This window comes from Gastrolobium bilobum, unplaced genomic scaffold (genome assembly GCF_033153095.1).
Source record: "Gastrolobium bilobum isolate Gb01-03AN ecotype WA unplaced genomic scaffold, APGP_CSIRO_Gbil_v1 utg11339, whole genome shotgun sequence".
Lineage (NCBI taxonomy): Eukaryota > Viridiplantae > Streptophyta > Magnoliopsida > Fabales > Fabaceae > Gastrolobium > Gastrolobium bilobum.
The window spans coordinates 99,095-126,228 of NW_026897528.1; the positions used below are offsets into that span (position 1 = coordinate 99,095).

The 27,134-nt window shown below is 34.9% G+C and overlaps 4 protein-coding genes across 6 annotated transcripts; 2 read left to right on the forward strand and 2 right to left on the reverse strand.

Annotated features, from left to right (window-relative positions):
• Positions 1-974: 974 nt before the first annotated feature.
• LOC133307700 (O-fucosyltransferase 7-like) lies at positions 975-6,299 on the forward strand. The gene is made up of 12 exons (XM_061508248.1): positions 975-1,383; positions 1,826-1,900; positions 2,337-2,436; positions 2,514-2,581; positions 2,797-2,885; positions 2,975-3,155; positions 3,262-3,390; positions 3,509-3,642; positions 3,736-3,949; positions 4,744-4,928; positions 5,047-5,142; positions 5,718-6,299. Exons 1-12 carry the CDS (start codon positions 1,231-1,233, stop codon positions 5,869-5,871), a joined length of 1,578 nt encoding a protein of 525 aa, XP_061364232.1. The 5' UTR covers positions 975-1,230; the 3' UTR covers positions 5,872-6,299.
• Positions 6,300-7,581: 1,282 nt separating this feature from the next.
• On the forward strand, positions 7,582-14,130 carry LOC133307703 (thylakoid lumenal 29 kDa protein, chloroplastic). 2 transcript variants are annotated; one of them, XM_061508252.1, is made up of 11 exons: positions 7,582-7,807; positions 8,046-8,150; positions 10,982-11,066; positions 11,165-11,199; positions 11,352-11,417; positions 11,500-11,540; positions 11,930-12,060; positions 12,244-12,350; positions 12,944-13,081; positions 13,595-13,729; positions 13,846-14,130. In XM_061508252.1, exons 1-11 carry the CDS (start codon positions 7,718-7,720, stop codon positions 13,954-13,956), a joined length of 1,044 nt encoding a protein of 347 aa, XP_061364236.1. In that variant the 5' UTR covers positions 7,582-7,717; the 3' UTR covers positions 13,957-14,130. The 2 variants fall into 2 exon arrangements, with proteins under 2 accessions (XP_061364236.1, XP_061364237.1); XM_061508253.1 differs by lacking the exons at positions 7,582-7,807; positions 8,046-8,150 and adding an exon at positions 8,952-9,181 and having other exon boundaries at positions 10,966-11,066.
• Positions 14,131-15,923: 1,793 nt separating this feature from the next.
• On the reverse strand, positions 15,924-18,882 carry LOC133307702 (cytochrome c oxidase subunit 6b-1-like). Its single transcript, XM_061508251.1, has 5 exons — positions 18,734-18,882; positions 17,672-17,944; positions 17,478-17,560; positions 17,296-17,377; positions 15,924-16,200 (listed from the first exon to the last, which is right to left on the reverse strand). The coding sequence occupies exons 1-5, from the start codon at positions 18,764-18,766 to the stop codon at positions 16,147-16,149; spliced, it is 525 nt and encodes a 174-aa protein (XP_061364235.1). The 5' UTR covers positions 18,767-18,882; the 3' UTR covers positions 15,924-16,146.
• A 3,893-nt stretch (positions 18,883-22,775) lies between these two features.
• Positions 22,776-25,476, reverse strand: LOC133307701 (14-3-3-like protein). 2 transcript variants are annotated; one of them, XM_061508249.1, is made up of 5 exons: positions 24,813-25,476; positions 24,187-24,309; positions 23,248-23,364; positions 23,093-23,142; positions 22,776-23,031 (listed from the first exon to the last, which is right to left on the reverse strand). In XM_061508249.1, exons 1-5 carry the CDS (start codon positions 25,296-25,298, stop codon positions 22,953-22,955), a joined length of 855 nt encoding a protein of 284 aa, XP_061364233.1. In that variant the 5' UTR covers positions 25,299-25,476; the 3' UTR covers positions 22,776-22,952. The 2 variants fall into 2 exon arrangements, with proteins under 2 accessions (XP_061364233.1, XP_061364234.1); XM_061508250.1 differs by having other exon boundaries at positions 22,776-23,142; positions 24,813-25,462.
• Between the last annotated feature and the right edge of the window lie 1,658 nt (positions 25,477-27,134).

A 27,134-nucleotide genomic window follows, 5' to 3' on the forward strand; every position in this document is an offset into this window, starting at 1 on the left:
ACGAAGAATGAATGAGGTGCCAATCAGTTATTTAATACTGAATTTTTGTATAAATTTCAAATGGCAACTCAATTTTTAAGATGATATTTCGTTTCCTTTTTTTTCTTAAGGTAAAACGCATAGTGTCATGACATCAAGGATTAGACTATAGAGGTGTTTTAAAATTCACAAACATTTCTATTTGTCTTCGTCGTATGAATTCACCACCATCATCTTCAGATCTTTCCGGTGTGGAAGCGTGTATATTTGTGCATAATTATCGGAAAAGTGAGTTTAACCATAGATTTCGTAGCGTTTTTATTATTGAGGCAGGATATTTATAGTATCAATTATTTTTATTATCAATCCATTATAATTCTAATATAACTATATATTTAGGGGATTAATTTTTGGTTAGTCTAATCTCATGTTACATGAAATATCTTCTCTCATGTTATAGATACATGTGTGGTGGGACCCACAATTTACAAAAAAAAAAAAAAGTGTCACGATTTACTATGGATCTATTGGAGATAAACTAGGGGGCGTTTGGTACACGGCATTTGGCCGGATTCCCGGGAAACTGAATTTTTCTAAATTTTAAATTTCCAGATATTATGGTAAACTGAATGTAAAAATCATATTTTTGAAAATTGAGATTCCCGGACAAATAAAAATTTCTCATGTACCAAACGCCCCCTTATGTTGTATAAGAGTAGTTTTTCCTTTATTTTTTTCTCTTGAATTTTTTTCCAGATATTGTGGGATGAAAAAATGGATTTAGAAATAATTGGTAGTAAAAATATCCTACCACTTTATTATTTATTATATCATATATTAATACATTATATTAATATATTTTTTAATATTTATATTTATTTAATGATGATCGTCCTCATAATCCGAGAGTTGAAAAAAATAATTAAAAAGAAAATAGTGTGATTGGGAAGTCCCAGACTCAGATCAACTTGAAAAACAGACCAGAGCAAAGTGGCATGCTGCACAACATTGAAAAAACCCAAAAACAAACAGCTACCAGCTTTTGTTGTCCTTGTCAAGTCACCATTCACCAACACGCACACACACACACACCCATGGTCTCACTCTTCCTCACATACACACAACATAAGTGTTCATTCGCAGGGATTAACATTATCTGCATATAAAGCAACACAATTTTATGCTTTTTTTCTTAAGTCATTAAATTTGGGTGAAATCAGTGCCCCCAGAAGCTGAGAGAGAGGGAGTGGAATGCAGAGGCACAAGTGGATTCCTTTGGTACTGCTGAGGAAGTTGCTCACTGTAGCCATATGTTCAATAGCGTTTGTGGCTCTCTTCTCTGTTCATGTACACGTTGTTGTCCCTTCCTCCAAGGATCACAAGTTCAATGACAAGATCCTAACGGTTTTTCTCCTCTTCCTTTTTTGGTTCCTCTCTTTTTGTTATTCATTTCCCCTCATAAAAAATAAAAAAATCTAATTTTTATTTTGTTTAGGGTTCTCATTATTATATGGGTTTCTTAGATTTTTTCTGGGAAATTCCGTGATCCTCTCCAACTGCTATTATTATTATGCACTTGAAACTATTCTAAATTTATGCTATAAGTTGACCCTACATTAGGGTTTTTGTTTTCAGTACTTTGTTGACTTGAAGAAGATTGCCATTAATGGCTACCAATTTAAGAAACAAGTTAGGGGGAGTTTATCCACTTTGATTTATGTTATAGATAAGACTTTATTTTTGGAAATTTTGTTTTTATATCATCGGTTGATATTATAGTGGTTAAATTTTATTTTATTCTTTATTTTTTTAATTTTTGTTTCTTCTGTATTTCAAATTTTGACAGCCTCATGATCTGCAAAGCTGGACGCGAGAGCTGGCTCCTCCCCATTTATCCAAAGCTCCACTTCCTACTCCCAAGGTTTTGTGTTTCATGTCAACACTAGCTAATAACTGATATGGTGATCTGATCTGTTTGTATGCTGAGAAAATGTGATAAAGAAACAGAATCATGTACATCTAATAAAATTATCTTTATACCAACCAAAGAGCTTCTTATTAAGTTGTTATTGTTAGAACATCAGCCTGACTGCAAACATGTTTTTTTTTAAATTCATTAATTTATTTCCACAATTTCCCCCGTCAACCAGGTGGGCAGTTTATTCCTTGCTGTTATTGTTTCTGTGCAATTCTAATGTTTATGAATCTCGTCTAGTGTGTAATTCTTTGACTTTAAACTTGATTTAGTTTTAGTACATGTTCAGAGATGTTGGGGTGTCATGTATGTAGGCCGATGTATTTAAATTATACAAAGCAGTTATGCACCTTTCATGTTTTCACTCCTTTAGAATTGACAGTTGAATGGTTCAAGAGGAGATTCGGATTACGAGAAGCTGTGGAAGCCTCCATCAAATCGTGGGTTTCTTCCCTGCACAAAGCCTACTCCTAATTACACCAGTAAGAAACTTAAGCTTTTCTTACAAGTTGCATGTATGAAATATTGTGGTACTTAAAAGTAATTTTTGTTTATTCAGCTCCTGCTGAGTCACAAGGATATCTTTTAGTTCATACAAATGGAGGGCTCAACCAAATGCGTTCTGGGGTCTGACCTCTCTCTCTCTGAATTACTCTTATATGCATAAAATTAGTTTTGATGTAAAGTTATTTGATGTTGAATTTTTGTCTTGTGTAATTGATTGCTATGCTGATGGATGGACAGTATCGTGAATGAGGATCATGGAATGTTGTATTTGTCAATTTTGGATGCCCCATTCCATTGTTTTGTTAGAAGCTGAAAATTTATTCCCTTTGCTGCAGATATGTGATATGGTAGCTGTAGCTCGTATCATAAATGCCACTCTTGTAATTCCAGAACTTGATAAAAGATCATTTTGGCAAGATACTAGGTAATGTTTAATTCTGTTTTTCTTTTTCTGTCATAGCTTCTTTCTCTTATTGGATTTTACTTGATTGAGTTTTATGATTTTATTTTCAGCAATTTCTCTGATATTTTTGATGAAGAGCATTTTATGAATTCTCTTGCTAATGATGTGAAAATCATTAAGAAGCTTCCCAAAGAACTGGTTAATGCAACCAGAATAGTCAAGCAATTCATAAGCTGGTCTGGCATGGATTACTATGCTAACGAGATTGCCAGCTTGTGGGAAGATTACCAAGTATGTTGGAAATCTTTTGTTAAATGCAGTTCTCTGTTACCATTTTTTTATTTGCCTTATTTTCTGACATATTGTGCAATCATCTAATTATTTATAACATCTTAAGGTTATTCGAGCTTCCAAATCTGATTCACGGTTAGCAAACAACAATCTACCGCCAGACATTCAAAAGCTTCGCTGCCGTGCTTGTTATGAAGCTCTTCGCTTCTCTCCTCGCATTGAACAAATGGGAAAAGTATATAAGGAGATCTTAACTCTTATTGGTTTTGATTTCTTTATCTATCTCTTACTTGGACCATGATTCTAGGATTGCTTTTTATATTTCATTCTTAAATACTTTTGGGTACTTGTAGTTGCTGGTGGAGAGGATGAGGTCATTTGGTCCTTATATTGCATTGCATTTACGTTATGAGAAGGATATGCTTGCATTTAGTGGGTGTACACATAATTTATCTCCAGATGAAGCTGAAGAGCTACGGATGATCAGGTATGAAACTGTGGCTGCTTCAAAATGAAGCATTGAATCTCATGTCTTTTCTCACAAGTATTATTTGAAAATTATTTTATACAAAATTTGTAGGGAGAACACTTCCTATTGGAAAATAAAGGACATTGATCCCAGAGAGCAAAGGGCCAAGGGGTTTTGCCCCTTAACTCCAAAGGAAGTTGGAATTTTCCTTACTGCTCTTGGATACCCATCAAAGACTCCAATATATGTTGCTGCTGGTGAGATATATGGGGGTGAGTACTACATGGCTGAACTGCATTCCCGTTACCCCTTGTTAATGAGCAAGGTAAGGAATTGCAATGCTGTGTTGCTCTATGTGGTTGACAGTTAATGGGGCCTTTTTGTTTCAAATTGTTTTTAGTAAAAAAAGTTGTATAAAGCATTTCTGTATGTTATCAAGATTAACTTGAAACTTTCAATGTCTAAATTGATAATATATATGATATTGAGTAATAAAGTGAGGTTTTACAGGAAAAGTTTTATAATGTCATGTTCATCCTCTAATCCCTTACATATTTTTAATTGAAAAGGAAGTAGAATCAAAAGGTTAAGATGTTTTGAAATGGAAAATCTATCCTAAATTAAGGAGAAGATTGCCCCTTCCCACATTGTTTAAATGGATGGGGATCTTTACATCAATAGTGGGACACTGCAGGAAGACTATAAACTATAAACTACTTAAGCGTTTTGGTTTGATGACAGTTTGTGTCTGGTTTGGCTCACGATCCTATTAAATTATATAGATGCTGCCATGATATCAGTCAGAGGTTTCTTTTTTCTATGGAAAAAACTTTTCTATCTATAGCAGGTACTGATCTTATGGCAAGAAGTCTAAATTGTCAGATGTTATTTCTAGAGTAGTCTAAAGCCCAGAATATAATCATCCAAAGCACCAGGGTTGAGCTAGATTACAAAGGCTGTATTTTCATAGTTATTGCAGGAACTGTTGAAAAATGTTCCCTCTATTATTAATGATTAAAAACTTTATTTTTCTCTGCGTCTCTTCCTTGGGTGGGGTAATAGCTTCCTGCTTGGAAGCATTGGTATCATGTTGATTAACCTACCTGTCATTAATTTCAGGAAAAGTTAGCATCCATTGAGGAGCTTGATCCTTTTTTAAATCATGCATCTCAAATGGCTGCTCTTGACTATATTGTATCTATTGAAAGTGATGTATTTATACCTTCTTATTCCGGAAACATGGCAAGGGCTGTTGAAGGTCATCGCCGTTTTCTTGGACGTGGAAGAACAATATCTCCGGACAGGTAAAGCTGTCATTTTATCAGATCCACTTTTATTTATTTATCTTTCAAGATTGTCTAATAGACTCTTTCCAATTCATCCATTATAAAGCTGTTATGTTTGTTCTGTCATGTTAATTAGGAAAGCCCTTGTTCGTCTGTTTGATAAACTGGATCAGGGAGCAATGACTGAGGGGAAAAAACTATCAAATAGGATTATTGATCTTCACAGAAGACGGTATGTCATTGAAAAAGCCTTCAGTGTACATGTTAAGTAATTTTATGAATGTTACATATGTATATATTTATGTTTACGGTTCTTTCACTTGTTATGATTGCTTGTTCTACATCTCCCCTTTTCACATGATTGTATCATAACATATTTCTACTTGCCATTATTATTTTGTTGTTATTCCTTGAACATGTCTTCTCCATAGACCATTAGTGAAACAGGTCATTTCATTTGCTTTGAATGAATTTGACCCATCTGGCTTCACAGCCTAGGCTGGATCGATCTTTGAAAACTAGATCTTAGGCTTCGTAGTTATAGTATGTACCAAACACCGCTGACAGCAGGTTTGCATGAATGATAGGTGGGATTATCAGTTTGAAACAGAATGTTATCTTCTTCTTCTTCCTCTTTTTTCCCTGGTTGATTGTCACGTTTGTCCAATACATGACATGAATATTTTGGTATTATCTTCCTAGTGTAACCTATTGAAGAATCTGTTCTAATTCATTCGTTTTTATAATATGCTGATCACAGGGCGAACCTTTATATTTGATTTTTCATTTGTTATATGTGTTGTGCAGACTTGGCTCCCCAAGGAAGAGAAAAGGGCCAATTTCTGGAACAAAGGGCATGGATAGGTTTCGCTCAGAAGAGGCCTTCTATGCTAATCCCTTACCTGATTGTTTATGCCGAACAGAACCACCACATCTAAACGTCTCTCTCATTGTTAGGTAGATCAGATACTGCAGAACTTTTTCCTTGGAAAGGTCCCTTGGTAAAAGGGTGACACGCGCTATCATTTACCAAAGTATGAGCATAAAATCTGACGTGTAGCTAGAAGGTGTGGTGGCTGAGTGTATATATCGGTATAACTATTTCATGTGGCCTTTTAATTTGGGAAGAATAAAGGAAAAGAAAAAGAAAAGAAAACCTGCATTCGGGGTTTTTTGATATACCATCATAGATTGGGATGAGAATTTCTTGGCTTGGAGTGGATTCATTCATTCTGTGAACTTGACTTATTTATAAAGAGAGGTAGAGGTTTCAGATTTGACCAGGGATTCAATCACACGTTATTGTAATTCTTTTTGAGAAATCTTACATTGTACCACATTTTGTTCTTAGTCCTTTGAGGACAACAAAATGCAAAATATCTTTTTGTTTCCACGTAAAAAGTCAGACAATTTCTTAGCAAACAGAAACTTTAATTTCATTATTTTATTTTATTTTTGGTAAATGCTTTCAGTATTTTTAACTCCAACAATGTGGTACTTAGCACTTATATACGTTGTACCCCTTTTCCCAGAGTCAAAGCAAAAGCTGTACCAATTTATCTCAGTTTCGTTGGCCAACAAGTGCAAACTAACAGTAAGATCTACTTAGGTTTGCATCATTCTCTATGTTCCTGAAAATTTTCGCCAACCTTTAATAGCACAAATTCCTTCTGGGGTTTACAAATCCTGTCACCGTGACCAACTTTCTCACAAAATTAAAGTTGGTATTAGAAATTTGACCAAAGAAATTTTTTTCTTTGAAATGATGCAAATAGGTGGAATGGAGAAACTTGACTTTGCTGGTATCTCAGGCAGGGAGTGCCTGATTGGGCTTGCTGGACAAACTCATTTGAGGTGGTTCTTCACTTATTATTCTTCATTCTTATTCAGCGGTTAAGAGAACCTTGGCTCTTCTTTCACATGCTAACAAGCTCCCAATTATTGAGCTTTATAATAATGTTTTGTCACTATTAAAAGTGTCTTATCATAAAAAATGTTTTGTCAGTATTCTATATGTCCTCATTCTTTTTCTTTAGAAAAATCATTATTAAGAGATCAGTTAGTATACTTGGATTAAGAAAATTATTCATCAGATTTACATAATGAACTAACCAATTTTTGCACTATATTAAAAGAAAATAACAGAAAATTTGATAATCCTCATTGAAAAAAATAAGAAGAAAGAAAGATATATTTGGTTTTAAGTTATATTATTCGTAAAGAAAAGCTCATTATAATTTGAATTACTGAACAGTATATTTTCGGGATCAATTTAGTGGATGGTGAAAAGAAAAAAAGATTTAAATGAATGTCTACAAGTGGATCAAGTAGTAAATAAACATGAATTTAACAGTAGAAAAATCTCATATAAATAATATAAATAATGATATTCATACATCGTTTTTACCATATAAATTTTTAACATAGAAAATGTTATATTTATAAACTACATTATGTTTGACCAATAATATACTCTTGAATAAAGTGTTACCGATCAGACATAATATAATTGATAAGTTTGTAAAAAAAAAAATTCTCAATATACTCTATTCTTTTATTCTTTTAACATAATAAAATACGAACAACATTTATAATGTATTAGTTATGAAGATGGGGTAAGAAATAAGACAATCCAATAGCAAAAGAATTTCAGGATAATGCATATCATCCGCGACCTAGTACACTCCACATAACTTAGAAGCTCCCCTTTTGCATGACCCTCTCTCTCTCTCTCTCTCTCTCTCTCTCTCTCTCTCTCTCTCTCTCTCTCCAGAGACACCGAACAAGATAGACTTGTAGTTGCAGCAATGGGTGTCTCCTTCCTCTCAGCTTTCCCTTCTCTGCTTCCACTCGTTGCTCATGATCCACCACCCACCACCAGATACCAACCTCGTTCAGTAAGTTCGCACTTTGCTTTAGTTGTCTCTGCGTGTTAGTGTTTGTCTGTCAACATACAATGTGGTTACAATTCTTTGTTTCCTAAGTTCACAATGCTATTGTGTGGCATTGTTCATGAATAATGCGAAATGGGTTTGGAGTTTTGCATTGATATGACCAAAAAAAAAACTCAATCATTTTAATTCCTACTGTTGCTTACTTATCATAAGTTATAACCATTGTTCAACTTGTTCTTAGGTACCCATTTGTTGTAATAAAGTCAAAATCGATGTTAGTGATGAAGATCAGTTCCATGGGAGACGGAGAGACATCCTTAAATGCTTCGGGGCGACCATTGGCCTGGTAAGAGCCATTCTTCTGACTGTTAATACAATTTTTTGGAAAAATCCAACATGCTCCCTATTACTTTTCTGTATTTATTTATATATTTTAAAAAGATGTAGCCTTTGCATCTGATGAATATGCTTTGCTAATACAAATGGAATCATAATTTGACAATGGCGCTGGTGGGAAGCTATTAAATTCATGTTCTTACAATTTCATATTTTGTTAAATAAATTCATTAGGATATTTGTTATCACTCCACAATGGTGGATTCATTTGAAATTGTGTTATGTTTGCAAAAGTTAATTCTGGTTTTGAAACCATGTTACTTCTGCATTTTGTTCTTTGTTTTTTTCTTTTCCGTATTTGAATGAAGGTCTAACAAATTTTCCTTGGTTGATGATGATGAGCTTCAATGGTCAAAGCAACAACATAACCTAATATGACCCAGAGTTCTTCTCTATTTAATTTGTCCCCAACACCTATGTTTTTTAATAGCTTAATGATATATAAACAACATTTTACCTGTACGAGTTGAAAACTCATTCCAATTGTGGTGAAATAAGATTTGAGAAGGGGGTTGAATCAAGTCAGCTACAATAATAACTTTTGCAAAAATAAACCAAAAAGCGTAATACTGATGGATGTAAAATAGGTTATGCAGAGAATGAGAAACTTAATAATAAAGTAATTAGGAAACTTAATATATGGGTGTAGGATATCCAACAGAGGTAAAACATTTCACTTATTGATTTGAAGTGGGCCTAGGAGTGGAGTGTCAACCCACTAAAGAGGATGAAATGCTTAATATTCAGTGAGCTAGAGATAATCTGGTGTGGAGGACAAGAGTTCAGCTAGCATGGACTGATGGTGCAAATGTCGCACTAAACTGAGTAGATTGAAAGGTATGTGTATAGTTGGGTCAGTTATTGAGGATTTAGTGCAAGAGCGTGAAATTCTTTTTCCTTTCCGCAGGGACCAACTCAAGATATGCTTATTGGGCTTTACGTATTAACTAGCAGGAATCGTCGAGGTATTTGTGTGAATAGGTATAATCCATAATCCCTCCAATCGCATAAACCTTAAAAATTAAAGAATTCGCGTGTCTACCATTTCACCACCAAGGCATTTTGAAAGTGAATCGTATTTTATGAATATGATATCTATTTAGTGTGATGTATGGAATATATGACAAAGGTGGAGTGTTAGAGTATTTTTTCCCTTCTGCTTAAGAAAAAAGAGGTATATATAGGGGATGGAAGATTCCCTTGGCGTACAAAGTGTGACCTCAAAACCATTACCCCGTAGGCCCCCCCTCATGTGTGAGGCCAGCTCATTCTCATGATGAGGTGAGTAATGCATGGGAGTGAAGGAGAGGGTGTGTCGGATGTGGTTGAGACCACAACCTTATGGTGGAGACATAGGGAATGGGTCTCTCGTCTTGAAAAGGTAAGACGAGATAGATGATAAGTAGCTTATCTTTTTATGAGATGCTTGATGTCAGAAAACCTAAAATGAAAACTTCAATACACAACAATCAAGATTAAACATGCAATCCAAAAATTAAAGAGAGAAAGGGAAGAAAGAGCTTGTACAGGGATTTTTACACATGTTCGAACTCCATGGAGTCTATGTCCAGTTCCCACCCAATGTGAGATTTTTCCACTATCTAACCACTTAGTAGTCTTTGAATCCTCTAACCTCTTCAAGCTAGTACCACCACAGCTCTTAATTTTCAGCCTCTCGGTCACTCTCAAACCAAACTCCCTAGCTCACAAACTAGAACAAACATCCACACTAAGCTTTGCAAGAGATGAAGAAAGATTGAACACTCTTTTAGCATAAATGCACCCAACTGATCTCAAGAAGATGGAGGCTTCAAAGAAGCTTTAATATTCAGAAAATTCTTCTGTTGTTAGTTTTTATCTTCTCCAAGAAGCTGCCCATTTATAGAAAATTGATGGAAACGTTCCAGCCTTCGTTTTTGCACATGTACGTGGACAAAAATTCAAAAAGAAAGTTTCTCCTTTAGAAAGACATTTTCCTAAAGTTAGCTCCTCATTGGTTTAGCTGCCTCCCTTGCTTTTTTGGTACAATATTTGAACACTGCAGAGGTGTTTTGGAAGTATTAGACACATTGCACAAGGTAATGGATTCATTTGGATTGAGGTTTTCCGCATCAGCAAAAACGCTCATCAGATAGCTCATAGTCCTCATCAATCGCCTCATCTAAGCAGCTCATGACAAAAATTTGACCGTAACTCATATCAGCACGAAGTCATCAAATCTTGAATAGATTCACTTCTAAGGCATTTTTCTTTGCATTTTTATTTCGTAATCTTCGACAACAGATATAGATTCAATTCTTTATAAGGTTTTGTATGTCAAGCTTGAAGTGGCTCATCCTTGAACACATGAACATCTCATCTTCTCATAGCTTCCAGCAGGGAAACTTCTATTATCAAGAGATAGTTTTGCATAATCCTTAACAAATAAGTCTCTTGAAAAGACCAAGTGAGATTGTCAAAGAACATCAAGCTTTATGTTTGTTATCATCACAAAGTAGTTCAAGTAGCAAACCTTGAGCCAACACATTGCAATTGCACCATTAGATTTGCCTCTTGATCAACCAAAACTTTTCTACAGTCAACATGGTATCCAATGACTCCGCATATTTATTGCCTCTTTCTGTCTCTTGTAGTGTTTTTATATAGCATTATCCTTTGAATATCTAATGCAACAATAGTTATTCATAGATATAGATGCTTATAGGAATACAATATAATGTATGTATTTAGTGAATACGATTGATGTGATGATTAGTTTCGGTCAGTTGTATCTGTTTGCAGGAATTGATAGGAAGCTCCGGATCGCTTGTTGGAATGGCTAATGCTGCTGATTTGATACAACGTAGACAACGTTCTGAATTTCAATGTAAGAGCCTTTAGGTCTAGATTTTCTTGTAACTATTAGTCATGTCAAACTCAACCGATTTCTCTTCTCAGCGGACTCCTAACCTTCTATTCTTACAGCTCAAGTTAAGGGAACACTTTATACATCCATAAAGGTATATCATGCTGACTTGCATTTTGTAACAGTAAAAACTGTCTGTTTATAGACTACACATATTTCAAACTCCATAGGTGTATGTATCTATTCATCCAGAAAATAGAACTCTCAATGCGGATATATTCTAATTTGACATTGGATTTGTTACAGGCAAATCCTAATCTTATTACTCCCATACTAACACTGGCTATAAACGATGCCTTCACTTATGATAAGGTGAGAAAAACACGCGGGTGCACAAATAGTTGTCTTCCATCATTTAAACTAAATACTGATCGGCATCTGCTTAAGTTTGTAGGCAACAAAATCGGGTGGCCCAAATGGTTCTATACGGTTCAGGTACTTTTTTTCCTTTGGAATTAACATTCATGAGATTGTGCCTACAAGTTGATAAAGCCTAATATTTTAAATCCAATTTTGTTAACATATAACCAGACATGAAACAGTTGTGTTTCATAAAGTACACTGGGTTGTTATTGCTGCATCCAAATTCCTACCTTTTTAGGGCTTCTCTGTCTCTCTTTCTCTTCGTACAACGTGATAAAAAAATTTAAACTTGGGAGTTGTGCTTGCGTATTTATTAGTATATTTTACATTTTTGGTTTTGCTAGCTAGTTCTTCAATGATGAAAGTTTTCCTCTTCCTTCACTTGTAAGCATCATTATTTTTCACCTTTTTCGTACTGATAATTTTAATATTTTCTCCCTTTTTTCTTATTCTGCCTGAAGCTCAGAAATAAGTAGACCTGAAAATAAGGGGCTTTCTGCTGCCTTGGATTTATTAGAGGAAGCAAAAAAGGAGATAGATTCATATTCCAAAGGTGGACCCATATCCTATGCAGATCTCATCCAGTATGCAGGTTGTACTTTTTATTATCACCCAGTTGAAGCTTAACGGTTATTAACAATACGTGTTGCACATGTATATTCTATTAGTCTGTTAATTATGACCATTTTTGTAAAATTAATTTGTAATTAAGGTGGGCAGAAGTTGTGGAGATATGTTCAAATTCCCCTGATTTTATTGACTTAATTCTTTGTAGCACAAAGTGCTGTCAAGGCTACATTTTTAGCTTCTGCTATTCGTAAATGTGGTGGAAATGAGGAGAAAGGGAACTTACTATACACTGCATATGGATCAAATGGGCAGGTATGCTTCTGAACTTGTGTACTGACTTAAATCTGCTTATAAATATCTTTATGGTGCCAATCCTCAAGTAGAGCTTTTAGGTTCATTGCTAATTGAGCAGATGCATGAGCTAACGCATAGATCACAACTCGCAAGAAGTTTTATATGCTGATTTTTTTTTTTTTTTTTATGAATAATTATATGAATGTTCTAATATATGTCACATAACTAAGGAAACAAATTACTCTTTTTGTTTGCTAGATCCCATCCTCTGGCTTTGGAAGCCTTACTCTTAGGGTTGTGCAATTCTTGGTCGATGTCAGTTTGACCTATTATGCTTTCCTAATTTTCAAAGTCTTTTGGGGTTCCACTTTTTTGTTTTGGGAACACTGATCCTATTATTAGCACCATCTACGTATCTTTAGGTGAAATGTGGGAAAAAGATGTTTTGATTTATTAATAGTTACACGTAGTGAAGTCCCACATAAGCTTTATAAGAAGATACATGGATAAAGAGTGTTTACAAGATGTCACTCCATGATACTCTTCCCTTTACTACTTGAGCCTCCACTAACTTGAGCATGTAATGCATGCAACTTTTATTGTGGTATCAGTGGGGTTTGTTCGATAAGCAATTTGGTAGGGCCGATGCTCAAGAACCAGATCCAGAGGGGAGAGTTCCATTATGGGAGAAAGCTAGTGTGAAGGAAATGAAAGAGAAGTTTTCTGCCGTAGGCTTTGGTCCTCGCCAGGTATTTAACATAATTTGTCTTTGTCACTATTTTTGCTAACTGAAAGGTAGAGAGGCATATACAATCAAAGATGCCGTGTGCATATAGAGTAGAAATTGTGATCTTGGTCTATACTCAGCAAAGCTCAACTTAGCCTGACATAAGCATTTTTTCCCTCTCCAGTGTGGCTTTGAAATGGTGAAAGCAATTCCATATCAAAAAAACTAAATATAGAAATAAGTAAGGTAAAATCGTGAAAGCAAGTCATGACACAGGCTTTGTTCTAGTAAGTTCTTAATTAAGCTAACCATTATTTATCTAGACCATAGAAGTCTAGTGGAACTATAATGCTATATGATGATGAATTGATGATTATGCTTTAAAATGCAGCATCATTTTTTGCCTTGCATGATTGAACTCAACCATGTAGAAATGAGAAGATACACCTTGTTCAAGCAGGCATCCTTTAATACTTCCCATGCATTAAAAAAAAAAGTTGATATTACTAATTTATTTATTTCTCTGTTTGGCCAGGTGGCTGTTTTGTCTGCATTCTTAGGACCTGATCAGACTGCAACAGAGACCTTATTGGCCACTGATCCGGATGTTACTCCATGGGTTCAAAAATACCAACGGAGCCGTGAAACAGTCTCTCAGACAGATTATGAGGTAAGTTTATCTATGTATAGCTCCATCTAAGAGCAGCAAAAAAGTTAGTGGGTCTTTTCTTTTCTTTGGCTTGAAAATTCACTTTGTTATTTTCTTTGGTTTCTTTACTTTTTCAGGTTGATCTGATAACCACTTTCACAAAATTGAGTACCTTGGGCCAACAAATCAATTATGAGGCATATACATATGCTCGACCAAAGATCGACATTACCAAACTCAAATTGTAAACATGTAGTACCATATCATTCTTTACTTCCTCCCCCAGGACATACCTTGGATTTCAAGTTTTGACTTAATATTTTCTCTTCTCGTTTTTTAAGTGGAAAACTTTTAACTTCTACGTAATTATTCATGCACATATAGCGAGAAAGCACCGTTATCCTCTAGTTAAGTTGAAGCAAAAGCAATTTCAAAGAATGATACAGGGTTTCACGTATTTGCTATACTGTTCTGATTAATAACTTCATTATTTTCCTTTCACCAAAAATTTCATGTCATAAATATGCTACCACTTTTATCACTTAATCTGTGCCGCTTTCATTCTAATAAAATTACTTGAACTCTTTTATCACTACAATCTATTAATCTAATGCCGCATCAATCCTCCAAAGGGTTCAGACATACTAACAAGAAGCAGTCCTTTAAATTTATAATGAATGAGGATATTTCCTTGGCTTTTTACCCTTTTGCCTTTAATTAAAATAAATACTAATGTTTTGCTCTCGTACCAAAACATAACACCGATTTGCCTCTATTTGACCGTTGACCAAATTATGTACTCGAGTAAATTGCGCGAAATAGTAAATACTCGAGTACATTTGTAACATACTCAAGTATTGTTTGTAATCTGGGTTTTTATGAACATTTACTCGAGTACACCTATGTTCATAAAAACCCAGATCACGAACAATATTCGAGTATTCAACCCAAGCTACTTGCGAGAGCTAGGCTTTTTATAAAAATCTCATATCACGCATTCTTGACCGTTGACTGGATCAAGTAATCGATTACACTAGCGAACGGTAATTGATTATATCAGTAAACTTAGCCATATAAATTTTTTTCCAAGATATTTTTTGGATCAAACAAGTTTTTATGGTCATATACTCATAATATTGGACTTGACTAGAGTGATATGATGAGGAGCTTTGTGGATATCACAAAACCTATTTGCATTACAAAATTTGGAAAATTTTACCGTAAAACTTCGGAAGGCCGTATCTTTTGATTCAGGTGTCCATATGTTTTTTTTTACTCCACATAACTTTTCGAGAACTAAGCGTTGGTAAATCCTGATTTAATCCAAAAAATTCCCAAAAAATGCTTATTTGTACCCTGTTTGGCATATTTTATCTTTAAGAATGATATTATTTAAATTTTTACTTTCCAACACTAACAAATAATCCTTTAGGAATTTTCTAGTGTGTAGATCTAAAAAAAGTTACATGAAATAAAAAAAATACTTGATTTGGGCCTAAAGTTATAGCATTCTAAACTTTTATGGTAAAAACTCATCATACTCGAGTATTTGGTGCCATACTCAAGTATCAGGGTCATGTATTCGAGTGTAAACTCATGACACCTAATTTACTCTGAGTATTTTGGTTATATACTCGAATATAAGTACCAGCCAACTGTCAAACAGGGACAAATTGATGTTATGTTTAAAGAAAATGTCATACTTTTAAATAGTTTAAAAACGGAGACATAATATTTTTTAATTTAATTAGGGGCACAATGGTAAAAAAAAGTCATATTTCCTTTCTAAAGAAAAAAAGAAATAGAAATTAATAAACGCACCCACCCAAGATTAGTAATAGTACTGCTCTAACTAGATGCAAAGGAGAAACGACGGGAGCTGTTCCACATAACAGAACATTATACTAGAGAACTAGAACCTCAAATTCAGCAAAGCAACAAGACAAGGTCTCTATTTACGATTCACCTCTATTCCCCAATAAACAATATTTCATGCGATAGTCATATACTAGTGGTTAATAATTATTGGTCCCTGAAGTACCATTAAAGCTTCGTTATACATTTAACTATTTTAAATACTTCCTTTAAACATATTTTAATCTTTTGCTTTAGGGAATATATATATATATATATATATATATATATATATATATATATATATATATATATATTGGGAAGGGTGGGGGCATAAAAGACTAGAACTACCAATCCCTCATAGGGTAAAGAATCCGGTAAATGATACTTCATATCTCTGGACATTTCACCAGATGCGTTTCCTGGAATTTGTACAACTCAAGCTAGTTCAAATAGACAGCCAAAATTTCTTATTAACCCAATGAGTAACATTGAACATTCCCCAAAGGTTTGAGAGTTTATCTCTAGCAATTTTAAATATAATACTGCAAGCGAATTGTGCAGCTATTTCAGACGTGCGCCACCTACAGCGGACCCGGGAATGTTCCATTCTCCCTTTGCTCATTCCATCTGTCAATCTGATGAATAGATAATTTGATGAAAACAGACAGTTAGCACATCAACGCAATTTTTAGATTGTTAGCAACAGAAAAAACACCTAAAAAAGGAATTGTTTCTCGTGAAATGTACTAAATAAGTGATTGAGAAAAAAGATATGAAAAAAAAAAATCATAATTGTATAACTGTATTTGATGGCTACTGCTAATGATAAAGTATTCATCACTCATCAGGCATCCATTGGAAATATTCGGACAGTTACTGTAAATACTAAGTATTACACACCAGTATTAGGATAGTTGGCCCTCACACATAGGAACATAAAACTCAATTTAAGCAATATACACACCAGTACTACCACTAACTCAATAAGCACTGCTTGTGTGAATTATATCAGACATCAATACTCTCCAACGAAGCGTTTGAAACTTTAAAACCAAGTAAAATGCTTCACAATTCATTCAAGTGTGGGTTTTTCATTCAAGGAGGTGCTAATTATTTTAAGTTTGCAGCCAACAAAAGAAAAGTTGTAATCATTTCAAAAAAACGAAGATCTTCATATGGAGTGCTTTATCAGGTAATTGAAGCATAATTTATCTGAGAAGGAATATTCAACATCGCAAAGAATAAAATGGATCCAGGTGGCTAGGCCGCACGAGTTAAACAATGAAGGCATGATAACAAGTCAAAGATGATAAAGCGCTGAGATGACAGAAATTAATCAAACATTTAAAATTTAAACTATGAGGATCCAAAATATCATGCATATACCATATACAGGAACATTTACCACAACTTAAGAACTCCCTCTCCATATATACCCCCAAAAGAAGAAGAAGAACTTGCTCTCCATAAAGTCAGATATCATGAGAAGTGGATAAAAACTAAAGAACAGCTAAGTTGCAGCATACAAGATGCAATTTCCTTAAAAGAATTTATATTACTACCAACAAAGTAAAAGAAACAGCTCCATTTCCATGAAAAAGGGTTCAGTAAGACCATAAACAGATGGAAATTTCACATTAACAAGCAGCAATATTAGTTAATAAATCTTATTGGACAAGAAGATAGTGCCTAGCAGATAATCAATAATATACAGCATTGAAAATGCATACCCATTCACCAGGGCAAAGAGAACGATAATATTTAGCAAACTTATCACATTCTGGTGCACCTTCTCCTTTTGCAGCTACACACCTACACAAGAATTTCGAAGGTTCAAATAAAAGAATGGTGCAATTCTTCAGTGTGTGTGAACAACAAGTTCAATAAAAAAGGCCAACAGAGTAAGACTCACCGATGATATTCAATGTATCGGGTAAAGCAATGCCTTGTTTGATTTGTAGTTGGAAAACGGAAATCTGCTGGAGCAGTCTCAAGCTGGAAAATAATAGCACAAATACAAACATATTGAAGGAAGGAGCATCAAGCAAGCTTATGATATACTCAAGTAACAATTCAAGAAAAATGATTCAGTTAAATAAATGTCACCTTAATTTCTGCGGTCTCTTCAGCTGCGTCTTGATCACCCGAGTTCTCTTCTTCAACACTGCCACTACTTTGATCTTTAGTGCTTTCTTCAGCAGGAGGGGTGACTTCACTGCTTTCCTCAGTAACTGTGCGTGCCACAGGAGTTGTTTCTTGCACAGTTTTCTCAACAACAGCTTCCTCAGAAGCAGCCACCTTTGAGTTTTCAACTTCTTTGACTTCAACAGGTTTTTCAATTACATCTGTTTTCTCCTGTTTGTCATTCACAAAATATTCCTGCAAGTCCAGAAAAAAAAAAAAAAAAAAATTGTCACTACCTTCACCTCACATTCTACATAACAATAGAAAACCAATCATCAAAGCGTTAAAGAATGCAAATTCAAGGTGTAAAAAGATGTACATTGAGCAGAGGAAATTGAGGGAAAAGGTCATCATTACCTAACAGGAAAGATATAAGCAAGCAACACATCATACCTCAGCAGTCAGCAATTCTAACTATCGGGGTTTCCAATATCCATGACATGTAGTTCACATAAATGATTTATCATCCACAATCAATAATGCTGCCAAATTGGCTATATGGACATATACTAAAGGACTAAGCATAACACAAATAAAACTAGAGAATTCTTACTAGCATCCAATACTTGTATAAGTCATACAAACAGCAGATTGAAGAAAAGTGGAATGGAAGATTAGAAACCTGGCAATCATCCCTAGAATAACGTTAAATTTGACCAATATAGAGACTTAACTTAGCGCCCATGATATAGATCTGGCTTAGAAATTTTGCTAGATATAACAGACCAAAAAATGTCATGAATAACGTTAAGCTTAATTTTTCATGACATACATTAGAAAGCAATTTAAAAACACAATGCTACAAATAATAAAATAATAATAAGGGAAAATTGAGTAGTCCAGATTGTGGATTAACTAAATCAAGCTTCAATTGATATTGTTCCCATTCAAAAGAGAAGAGGAACTCAAATTGAAGACGAAGATCCGTTAAATTGAGAAAAGAAAAGAAAGGCAGAGATTGATGAGAGGTGAAGGAATAGAGACCTCAGCTAGAGTTGGAGATTTGTCGGCAGCCATTGATGGAAGGAAGAGTGAGGGGCTGCTACAACACAACAACAACAACAAGAGAGGGATTTGGGGGTGTTGCAGCGTTGTGTTGTGTACCGGTCAAACCTCACAAAGGTTGGCGAGCTCAGTGTGAGAAATGGCTACCACAATCAAACCGGTGTGTAGCTGCCACGTGTTCATGATTTTCAATCACGAGACTAATAACTTGGGCTTTGTGGATTAATCTTTGTTTTTGGTTTTAACACGGCCCTTGGGCTTTAAAGTTTGTTAACAAAAATTATGGAGAATATCAAATGGCGGTGGTAATTCAGTTTTGTAACAAGAAAGTTGAGTAAGTGAAAAAAAAAAAGCTTTCTTCGATCCACATATGTTATTTTTGGGATCCGTCTCGCACTTTAAATTAATTTTATAGGTGACTCAAAGAGTCAAAGTTTATGAAAATATCAAGAGAAGTCAACTCACTTCGAAGAGATAATTAAGTTGGGTTAACTAAAATAAAATAAAATTATATAGAGTGGAGTTCAAATTATTAGAATTTTACATTGTGAACACATAGATAGGTGGATTTTTTTTTTCTTTATTGCAATGCTTATTGCAAAGTTGACCTATGGTTTTAAACTGCCAAATTCTTGTGAGACAAGGTGTCACTTGAAAATGAAATGCTATGCAATCAATAGAAATTTAATCAGCAAATTTTAATCATTTTTTCTTTTGGCTTAGCTGATACCCGCCGGGTGCAGCTCAGTTGGTAACTTGGCGCTGAGTTAGTGAGGTTGGATATGTGTTCGATTCCCGCTGAATGTATTCTTGGGGAGGAGGCTGAACCCTTATCCATCATTGTTCCCCCGCACTCCAGATTAGTCTCATAGAAAGCTCAAAGAGTCGAAGCTCGTGGGAATACCGGAGAAAGGCAACTCGACTCAAAGAGATAATTAGGATTGGGTAACTCAAAAAAAAAAAAAAAAAAAAGGTGATACCCAACGAGAAATCAGCAAGTACCTGCATTTTGCTTGCTTTACAATTTGTCAAATTGATTTGGAGCTATGAAACTCATGGACCAGTCTTTGATTTTCCTTATAAAATGGTTGATAGTGTGTTTATGTTGACTAGATTATTTAAAGTTGCTCTTGCTCATTCGCACAGGATGACGAATTGGCTGCTGGACTATTTTTAATTCATAATTAATTTTCTCAAAATAATCAAAGCAGATAACATACTTGCGTCTTGCTTTTGCTCTCTGAAGCTGCTTCGTTATTCCGTTGACCTTAAAGGTTGTGCCCTGTGACTCTCAACTTCTAAGCTTTATGGTCTTTGCTTAGATGTTTCCTACTTTCCTCTCGAATTTAGTCCTATGTACGAGAAGTCATGATTTAATTGTTTTTTTTTTTAGAAATTTCAATTTGTTCATCGCTTCAAAATTAGTTCAATTCTAGATGATTTCTGAGATTAAAATTTTAAATTCTTCCTAAAAATGATAATGTGAAGGATTGAATACATGCTCTCATCTTTACTTACTTAATTTTCTGACACTAACTAATCTACCATTATTTAATATGATTTACTGGATTAATTTCATATTTCTGTAGATATATATATCTGGTAGAAACAAGAGAAATGTAAATTAAATCAATGTATTAACTTCTAAAACTAGAAAATTTTCAACCTTAAGCTAAAATATTGAGTGTATGGATTCATGATTTCTACTGTCGTCCGCCAACCCCCACGCATTCATGTGCCAAGAAATTAGAAAGTACCGAAACGTGATTTTTAAAAACATTTGCGAGTCGGATACTCTGATACGCGGTTAATATTTTCAGACATGCGATTAATTTTTCTGATACGCGATCAATGCTCTGACACACATTGGATATATTTTTTTAGGTCTAAATTTTATTTTATTAATTAAAAATGAAAAAATAATTTATAAGTCAATTCTTTTCTATTATGAAATTTGATATAAAAAAATTAACAAAGTATGAAAAATTATTTTTGCTTTATGAAATTTGAATATTTAATTGATTATATGACTTATTATTGCCTGTTATATGTATTAAATATAAATTATATTATATATATTAAAAATATTATTTAATATCAAAACGTGTCCTAATATATCGAAATATATCATTTTTTAAAATTAACGTATCAGTATATAGTACGTGTTCTGTTTCTCGTGTCGTGTCATGTCCTGTTTCCCTTTTTGATGTCGGTGCAAATAGTCGAGAACACACAATTTCCAGCTTTTGAATAACAAGCATTGGGTTTAGCTAAGGCTAAACTACCATATTTAATATTTAATAAAGGGCGTATTTAAGTGAGAGTAACTAATTTTAGCTTTCAATATATAGCTAGTGTGGTCTGCAACTATTGTTTCGGTCATTATGAATTATGATCACTTAAGGCCTGACGAATTTTTGGCTAAGTGAAACGAGAATATTTTGATGATTTCGGACTTTCGGTAATTGCAGAAATTCGGTTTTCAATGTGTGAATTGATTGAGGTGAAACTAGTCTTGGCTCTAAGGCTAATGACTGTATTGAGAATAGATTCGGTATTTGCCAGCTTCTAGGTTCAGAGCTCTCGCAAGAACATGGGTACAATTTATTTTCGTCTGAACCATGTTTCCGAGTTCCAATATTGGGTTTTCTGTGCTGTAATGCCAAATCATGTTCTTGTTTTTCTTGCAACTTGCAAGGAATTATTTAATGCTCCAAGGCAAATGGTAAGGACGGATCTTTTGGGGTGTGTATCTCAAAATTCTTTACATGTATCAGAGCCTCGTCGTCCTCCACTTTTTCTTGTGGAGTTTCTTAGCACAGGTAGGCTGGGCTTGTTGCATTGTCCACTCTTCAAGTCCAATGAGCTCTTGTGTGAGGGCCTTGGACACTCACACTCTTTGAGCTAGCTTTTAGAGTGATGTATCACAAAATTCTTTACAATATACACGTGTGTCTGTAATTTTACACATCTAGTTCTTTTTTACTAAATTATTAATCTTCTTAATAAATTTTTAAGATTTAAAATATTCTAAACTTGCACTTGACAGCTTTTTATTTTATTTTTTTGGTATTTTCCGTCATCGTGGTTCTTTTCTTCTAATTAAATTATAATTTTATCTCTTGTACTTTGTTCACTATTTTTGCGGGGAAGTTGATATCTGACGTTGATCAAGGATTCGCGTCCAAAGTTGTATGGAATCCTAGGCATTTTTGAGTCGTAGAGCCTATGTCTTTTTTGTACTGGGTATTCCTATCAATTTGCTTTCATTTGTTATTCAACATGGGTTTTATTATATAAAGCTACTGCCTTTACTGATTCTGTAAATTTTTTCTTGACTCCAATGCAAGAAATTGAACAAAGAGATAATGAAGAATTTTGAAGACACATATGCCCTTCTGCCACGATTCTATTAATTTTGGGAAAAAAATTTGGTTACGTTTAATTTGAGGAATTTTAAATGATGCTTTTCAACATTTATTTGGTCAAAAGCTTAACAGATTCGCCGAATTGCATGCCCTAACAAGTTTCGAGTGGTCATAGTTGGGACTTAATACAATTATGAAATTTTCCTTTCCTTTTTTCGACGGCAGAACTTAACCAATAATATCACGCACTCTCTCAGCGTATTTCTTGCTTAATATTTTACGAATTGAGACCAAGCAACATCAACACAAACAAGTAACACTCGAGCATTGATCCAGTACTTGGCACTTCAAACCATGCCAAAGGAATACGACAATTTTATATCCAGCCACCATCTATAACTGACTACAACTCCAAAGCTAAAGGCCCTTGTAATTTCCGCTTCTTCACTACTTCGAATGCAACACTAAAATTAACATACCATACGAGAGAAAATAAGAAACATTACTTTTAAGATCAAACACTTATACATGTGCATTGCACAGAAATAGCGCTCAATATCAACAAAAACTGACCTGAACAGAATGAAGTGGGCAATACTCACAATAAACGTTAAATTCCAAGCAGGCTAAATTCAAATTTCAAGGCTTCAGAGTGAACACAAATAAAGCCAACACCTTCATATCCTAAAAAAAATAAAATCTGCGACATCAAGTTTGCTAAAGGGAATAGAATCTTCACATTCCAATTGCATATGATAGAAATTTCAGTGTCATTAAGAAAATAGGCAACTCAGAAACACGTACAAATGGAAGGACAAACTAAAAGCCCACTACATCCATAATTCATAACAAAGACCATGAATGCCTAAAATCTCAGTAGCATTGAGATTAGCAATCAGCACCTTCTCCCTTTGAAAACATTATCGAAGAGAAGTTCAATGACTAATTAGCAGTAAGATATGTTTACTGCTGTTCATCGTTTTTAGGTGCTGCTTCTTTAATTTCATCTGCACCATCATCCTGAAAACCCAACAAAATGTAAACCGAAATCAATAAAAGATTGTGTAAAGATAATTGAGAGATAACAAGATACAAAAGATATGGTTAAAAACTCAAAAACCATACCTGCATGTCAGAGGTCCAAAGGGTGAGGTTATCACGAAGAAGTTGCATTATCAAAGTGCTGTCCTTGTATGACTCCTCTCCCAATGTATCCAATTCAGCAATTGCCTCATCAAAAGCCTGGTGTATATCGAAATGAACAGAATTGTTCTTGAGTACATACCATTACACAAAAGAAGGACACACACACAGATAGATATATATATATATATATATAGGGCAAGTCGAGCGTCATGTCACAGGAGGCAAATACATCTCCCAGCACATACATCAAAAGCAGTGCTTAATTTGTTTACATTATTTGTTTTTTTCGTTAAGTCAGTGGGAACCACAAAATTCTGTCTCACTAGCATGATACGAAATCTTTCCTGTAACATGAATGAAGCCTCATGTTACAGGAAAGATTTCGTATCATGCTAGTGAGACAGAATTTTGTGGTTCCCACTTAACGAAAAAAACAAAAAATGTAAACAAATTAATATATATATATATATATATATATATATATATATATAGGGATTGTCTTTTCTCATGTTGCATAGGAGAAGAGCTATCTCCTACACACACATAGAGAAGAGAGAGGAGAGAGAATAAGGAAGAAAAAAAAAATTTAAAATGGATTCCACGTTTACTTTGTGTCTTATGCATAAGATAACAAATCTTATGTAACATAAGATTATTATTTCCCATATATATATATATATATATTCCAATGCCAAAGTTATCGAGGAACAAACATGAGACATTCCTATTTAGTTACCAGAACCTAAACACAAGGTTACTTCAACGTTCATGGAATTATAATATGGAGTTGTTGCAATAAACATCACTCCAATTCACGGACAAGAAACGTTAAACATTTAATTAATCTGAAAGGGAATTTATTGAAAAAAATAACACACCAATTATCTTCTCCCTTCACTCAGATTCTCCAACACTAACCTGTTTTGCAAGGCCGCAAGCCCGATCAGGAGAGTTAAGAATCTCATAGTAAAACACAGAGAAATTCAGAGCAAGACCCAGCCTGATAGGGTGAGTTGGTGGCAGCTCAGAATTTGCAATGTCCTGCAGTAAGAGTCAAATTAAAACATCAGAAAAAAACACATCCGAAATTAACATTTCAATACCAATCAAAGCGAAGCATTCAAACAAAAGATCACAGCGAAAGAATCTTCGATCGCAGAAAGCCGCAGAGCAATTGCATAGCACAATAACTGAAACGTTTCAAACAAACAAAAGAACAAAAAATCTGCAGAGCAGAAGCACATATTTTAAACCAGTAAGCTAAACGCGCACACACAGAAAAAAACATTTAGTAATAATTAACGATATTCAATTCGCAGCTTTAAACCTACAATATTTCAATTTTAACCAGTAATTTCCGATTTTCAACTTCCTTCAACTCTAAAATCTCCGTTATCGTAGAGATTCCATTATTCCAATCTAATTCAGCAAATCGTGCGTGATTGTGTGTGTGTATATAAATGATAAGTCAGAATCGCCAATCTGGCAGTAAAACAACCAGATCTACATCACAAAAATCAGAGAAAAATGAAAATCGTGGAAACCTGAGCGGATTTGTAGGCGGTGAGGGTGCTCTCGGCGGCTTCCTTGCGCTCGCCACCGGTCTTGAACTCGGCGAGGTACCTGTGGTAATCGCCCTTCATTTTGAGGTAGAAAACCTTGGAGTCGCCGGAGGCGGCAGAGGGGATGAGGCGGGTGTCAAGGAGCTTGAGGATGCCGTCACAGATGCCGGAGAGCTCGGACTCGATCTTGGATCGGTAATCGCGGATGACGGCGACGTGATCTTCGTTGCCGCGGCTCTCCTCCTTCTGCTCGATGGAGGAGATGATGCGCCACGAGGCGCGTCTTGCGCCGATCACGTTCTTGTAGGCGACGGAGAGGAGGTTTCTCTCCTCCACAGTGAGTTCCTCATTATCCGCAGCGGCGGAGACCTTTTCCATGAACTCCACCATCTCCTCGTAGCGCTCGGCTTGCTCCGCCAGCTTGGCCATGTACACGAACTCTTCGCGATTAGAGAGAGCAGCCGCCATTGCGGAATCGGAGCGAGATCTGGTTCGGGATTTGAGAGGAGAGAGAAAGAGAGCTAGAGAGAGAGAGAGAGAGGTACAAAATGAAGAAAATTGGTTTCAGACCAAGAAATAGCGGTTTTGGTTTGTAGGGGTTAGCTATTTTTTTTGTGGGGAAACCGAAAGCTTTGGTTTGGCTTCTGTTTCTGCCCCCGATTGTTGCGTTTTCGGGGAATATTTGGAGACGCACAATATGGACCGTTGGATCCCATTTCCGGGGACAAAAATAGCCCTACCTTTATTTTTCTTTTTCTTTTTTCTTTTTCTTTTTTTTCCCTGTCATGGTTTTCTATTTTTCTGTTTTTGTTCTTATTTTATCTGGGAAATTATTCTTCTTGTTTTTTATTTATTAATAATACGTAATGGAGACAGAGAAATAGAAATAGAGAAATAGCTGTCAAGCACGGGGGTTTTGATTTCTTGTGGCGAAAAGGTGCGACGCATTCACACTCCCATGGTGACTGGACGTGGATGGTATCATGGTATTGGTTGTAAAAGTATTCTTTCATTTTGAAATTCGAAGTTTGTGAAATTTCAAATATGGAGAACTATGAAATTCATATGGATGATAAAATTAAAATATAGATATTTAAATATTTAAAGAGTAAGTTGATTTAATGGTAATCAAATAAATAAAAATCATATGAATTTAAAATAAAGTGCATATTATTAAGTGAGTATTACTGTTCATAAGTTATTCATACAGGTTGATGGCATTATACCTACTTTTAAGGTTGGATATACTGGCAGTGTTGATGGTATGTGAAATGAAACTTTTGCCCTATTGCCTTTGCACTCGTCATCCCAATGTCAGGTTCCTAGGTAAGGGCTATTATTCGTTCCTACGTCTCTTGATTATGATGTTGTAGCCTTTCCACAGTCTCTAATTGTGTTTGGAGAAAGGGATGGTCCACTGCTAGGGTTGCTTTGGTTATCCACGATGGGTGTGGAATGCTCTCACTCTTCTCTAAAGCTCCCCTTGAGTTTTATATGGTTTAGAATCTTGTGAACTTGGCTTCTCTAAGCTCCCCTAGTCTATTGGAATTTGGAAAGATCCATTTGAGTTCTTTCAGTCTAGCTTGCTACATGAAATGAAATGGAGTAAAGAGTAACATTTTTCATTTGAAATATATGCAATAGTGGAAAAGTGGGCTCAATTGGAACCAACAGCTTTATTGGGTTAATTGGTAATGGGCTTGTCCCGAGATTGGATTCGACTCAGCAGAGCTAGGTTTGCTTCAGCCTTAAAAGTGCCCTTTTTTTTTTTGTAGAAACAGTTAGCTAAGTAGGGACAGTAGGCAGTAGGTTTCGTATAAAAAAATCCTGGTTATACAAATTCAAATAAAGTATATTTTAGTTAGGGGAAATGGAGCCTCATGTCATGCTGGTGGTACAAAATTTTGTGGATCCCACTTAACAAAAAAAAAAAGTAAATAAATCAGCCACTACTTTTGATGTATATGCTGGAAGATGTTTTTTTTTTTTTGGTAAATGGAAGATGTCTTTATCTCCTCTAATATGAGATTTGATTTGCCCATTTTTATTAGGGTAATAGTTTTTTTATGTTGTAGAAGATATGTATTATCTCCTACACACTCATTGGTGCAGGTGGGGTCCATTTTTAAGGGAAGAGAGAAAAAAAGTAACGTGGGACCCATTTTGAGATTGTGTGTGTAGGAGATAGATTATATTTTATGCAACATAAGATTAATAAATCCCTTTTTATTATGGGAAAATATACTATTATGTTATAGGAAAGAATTTTTTCTCTTCTACACATATATCAATTTTTGTGTTACT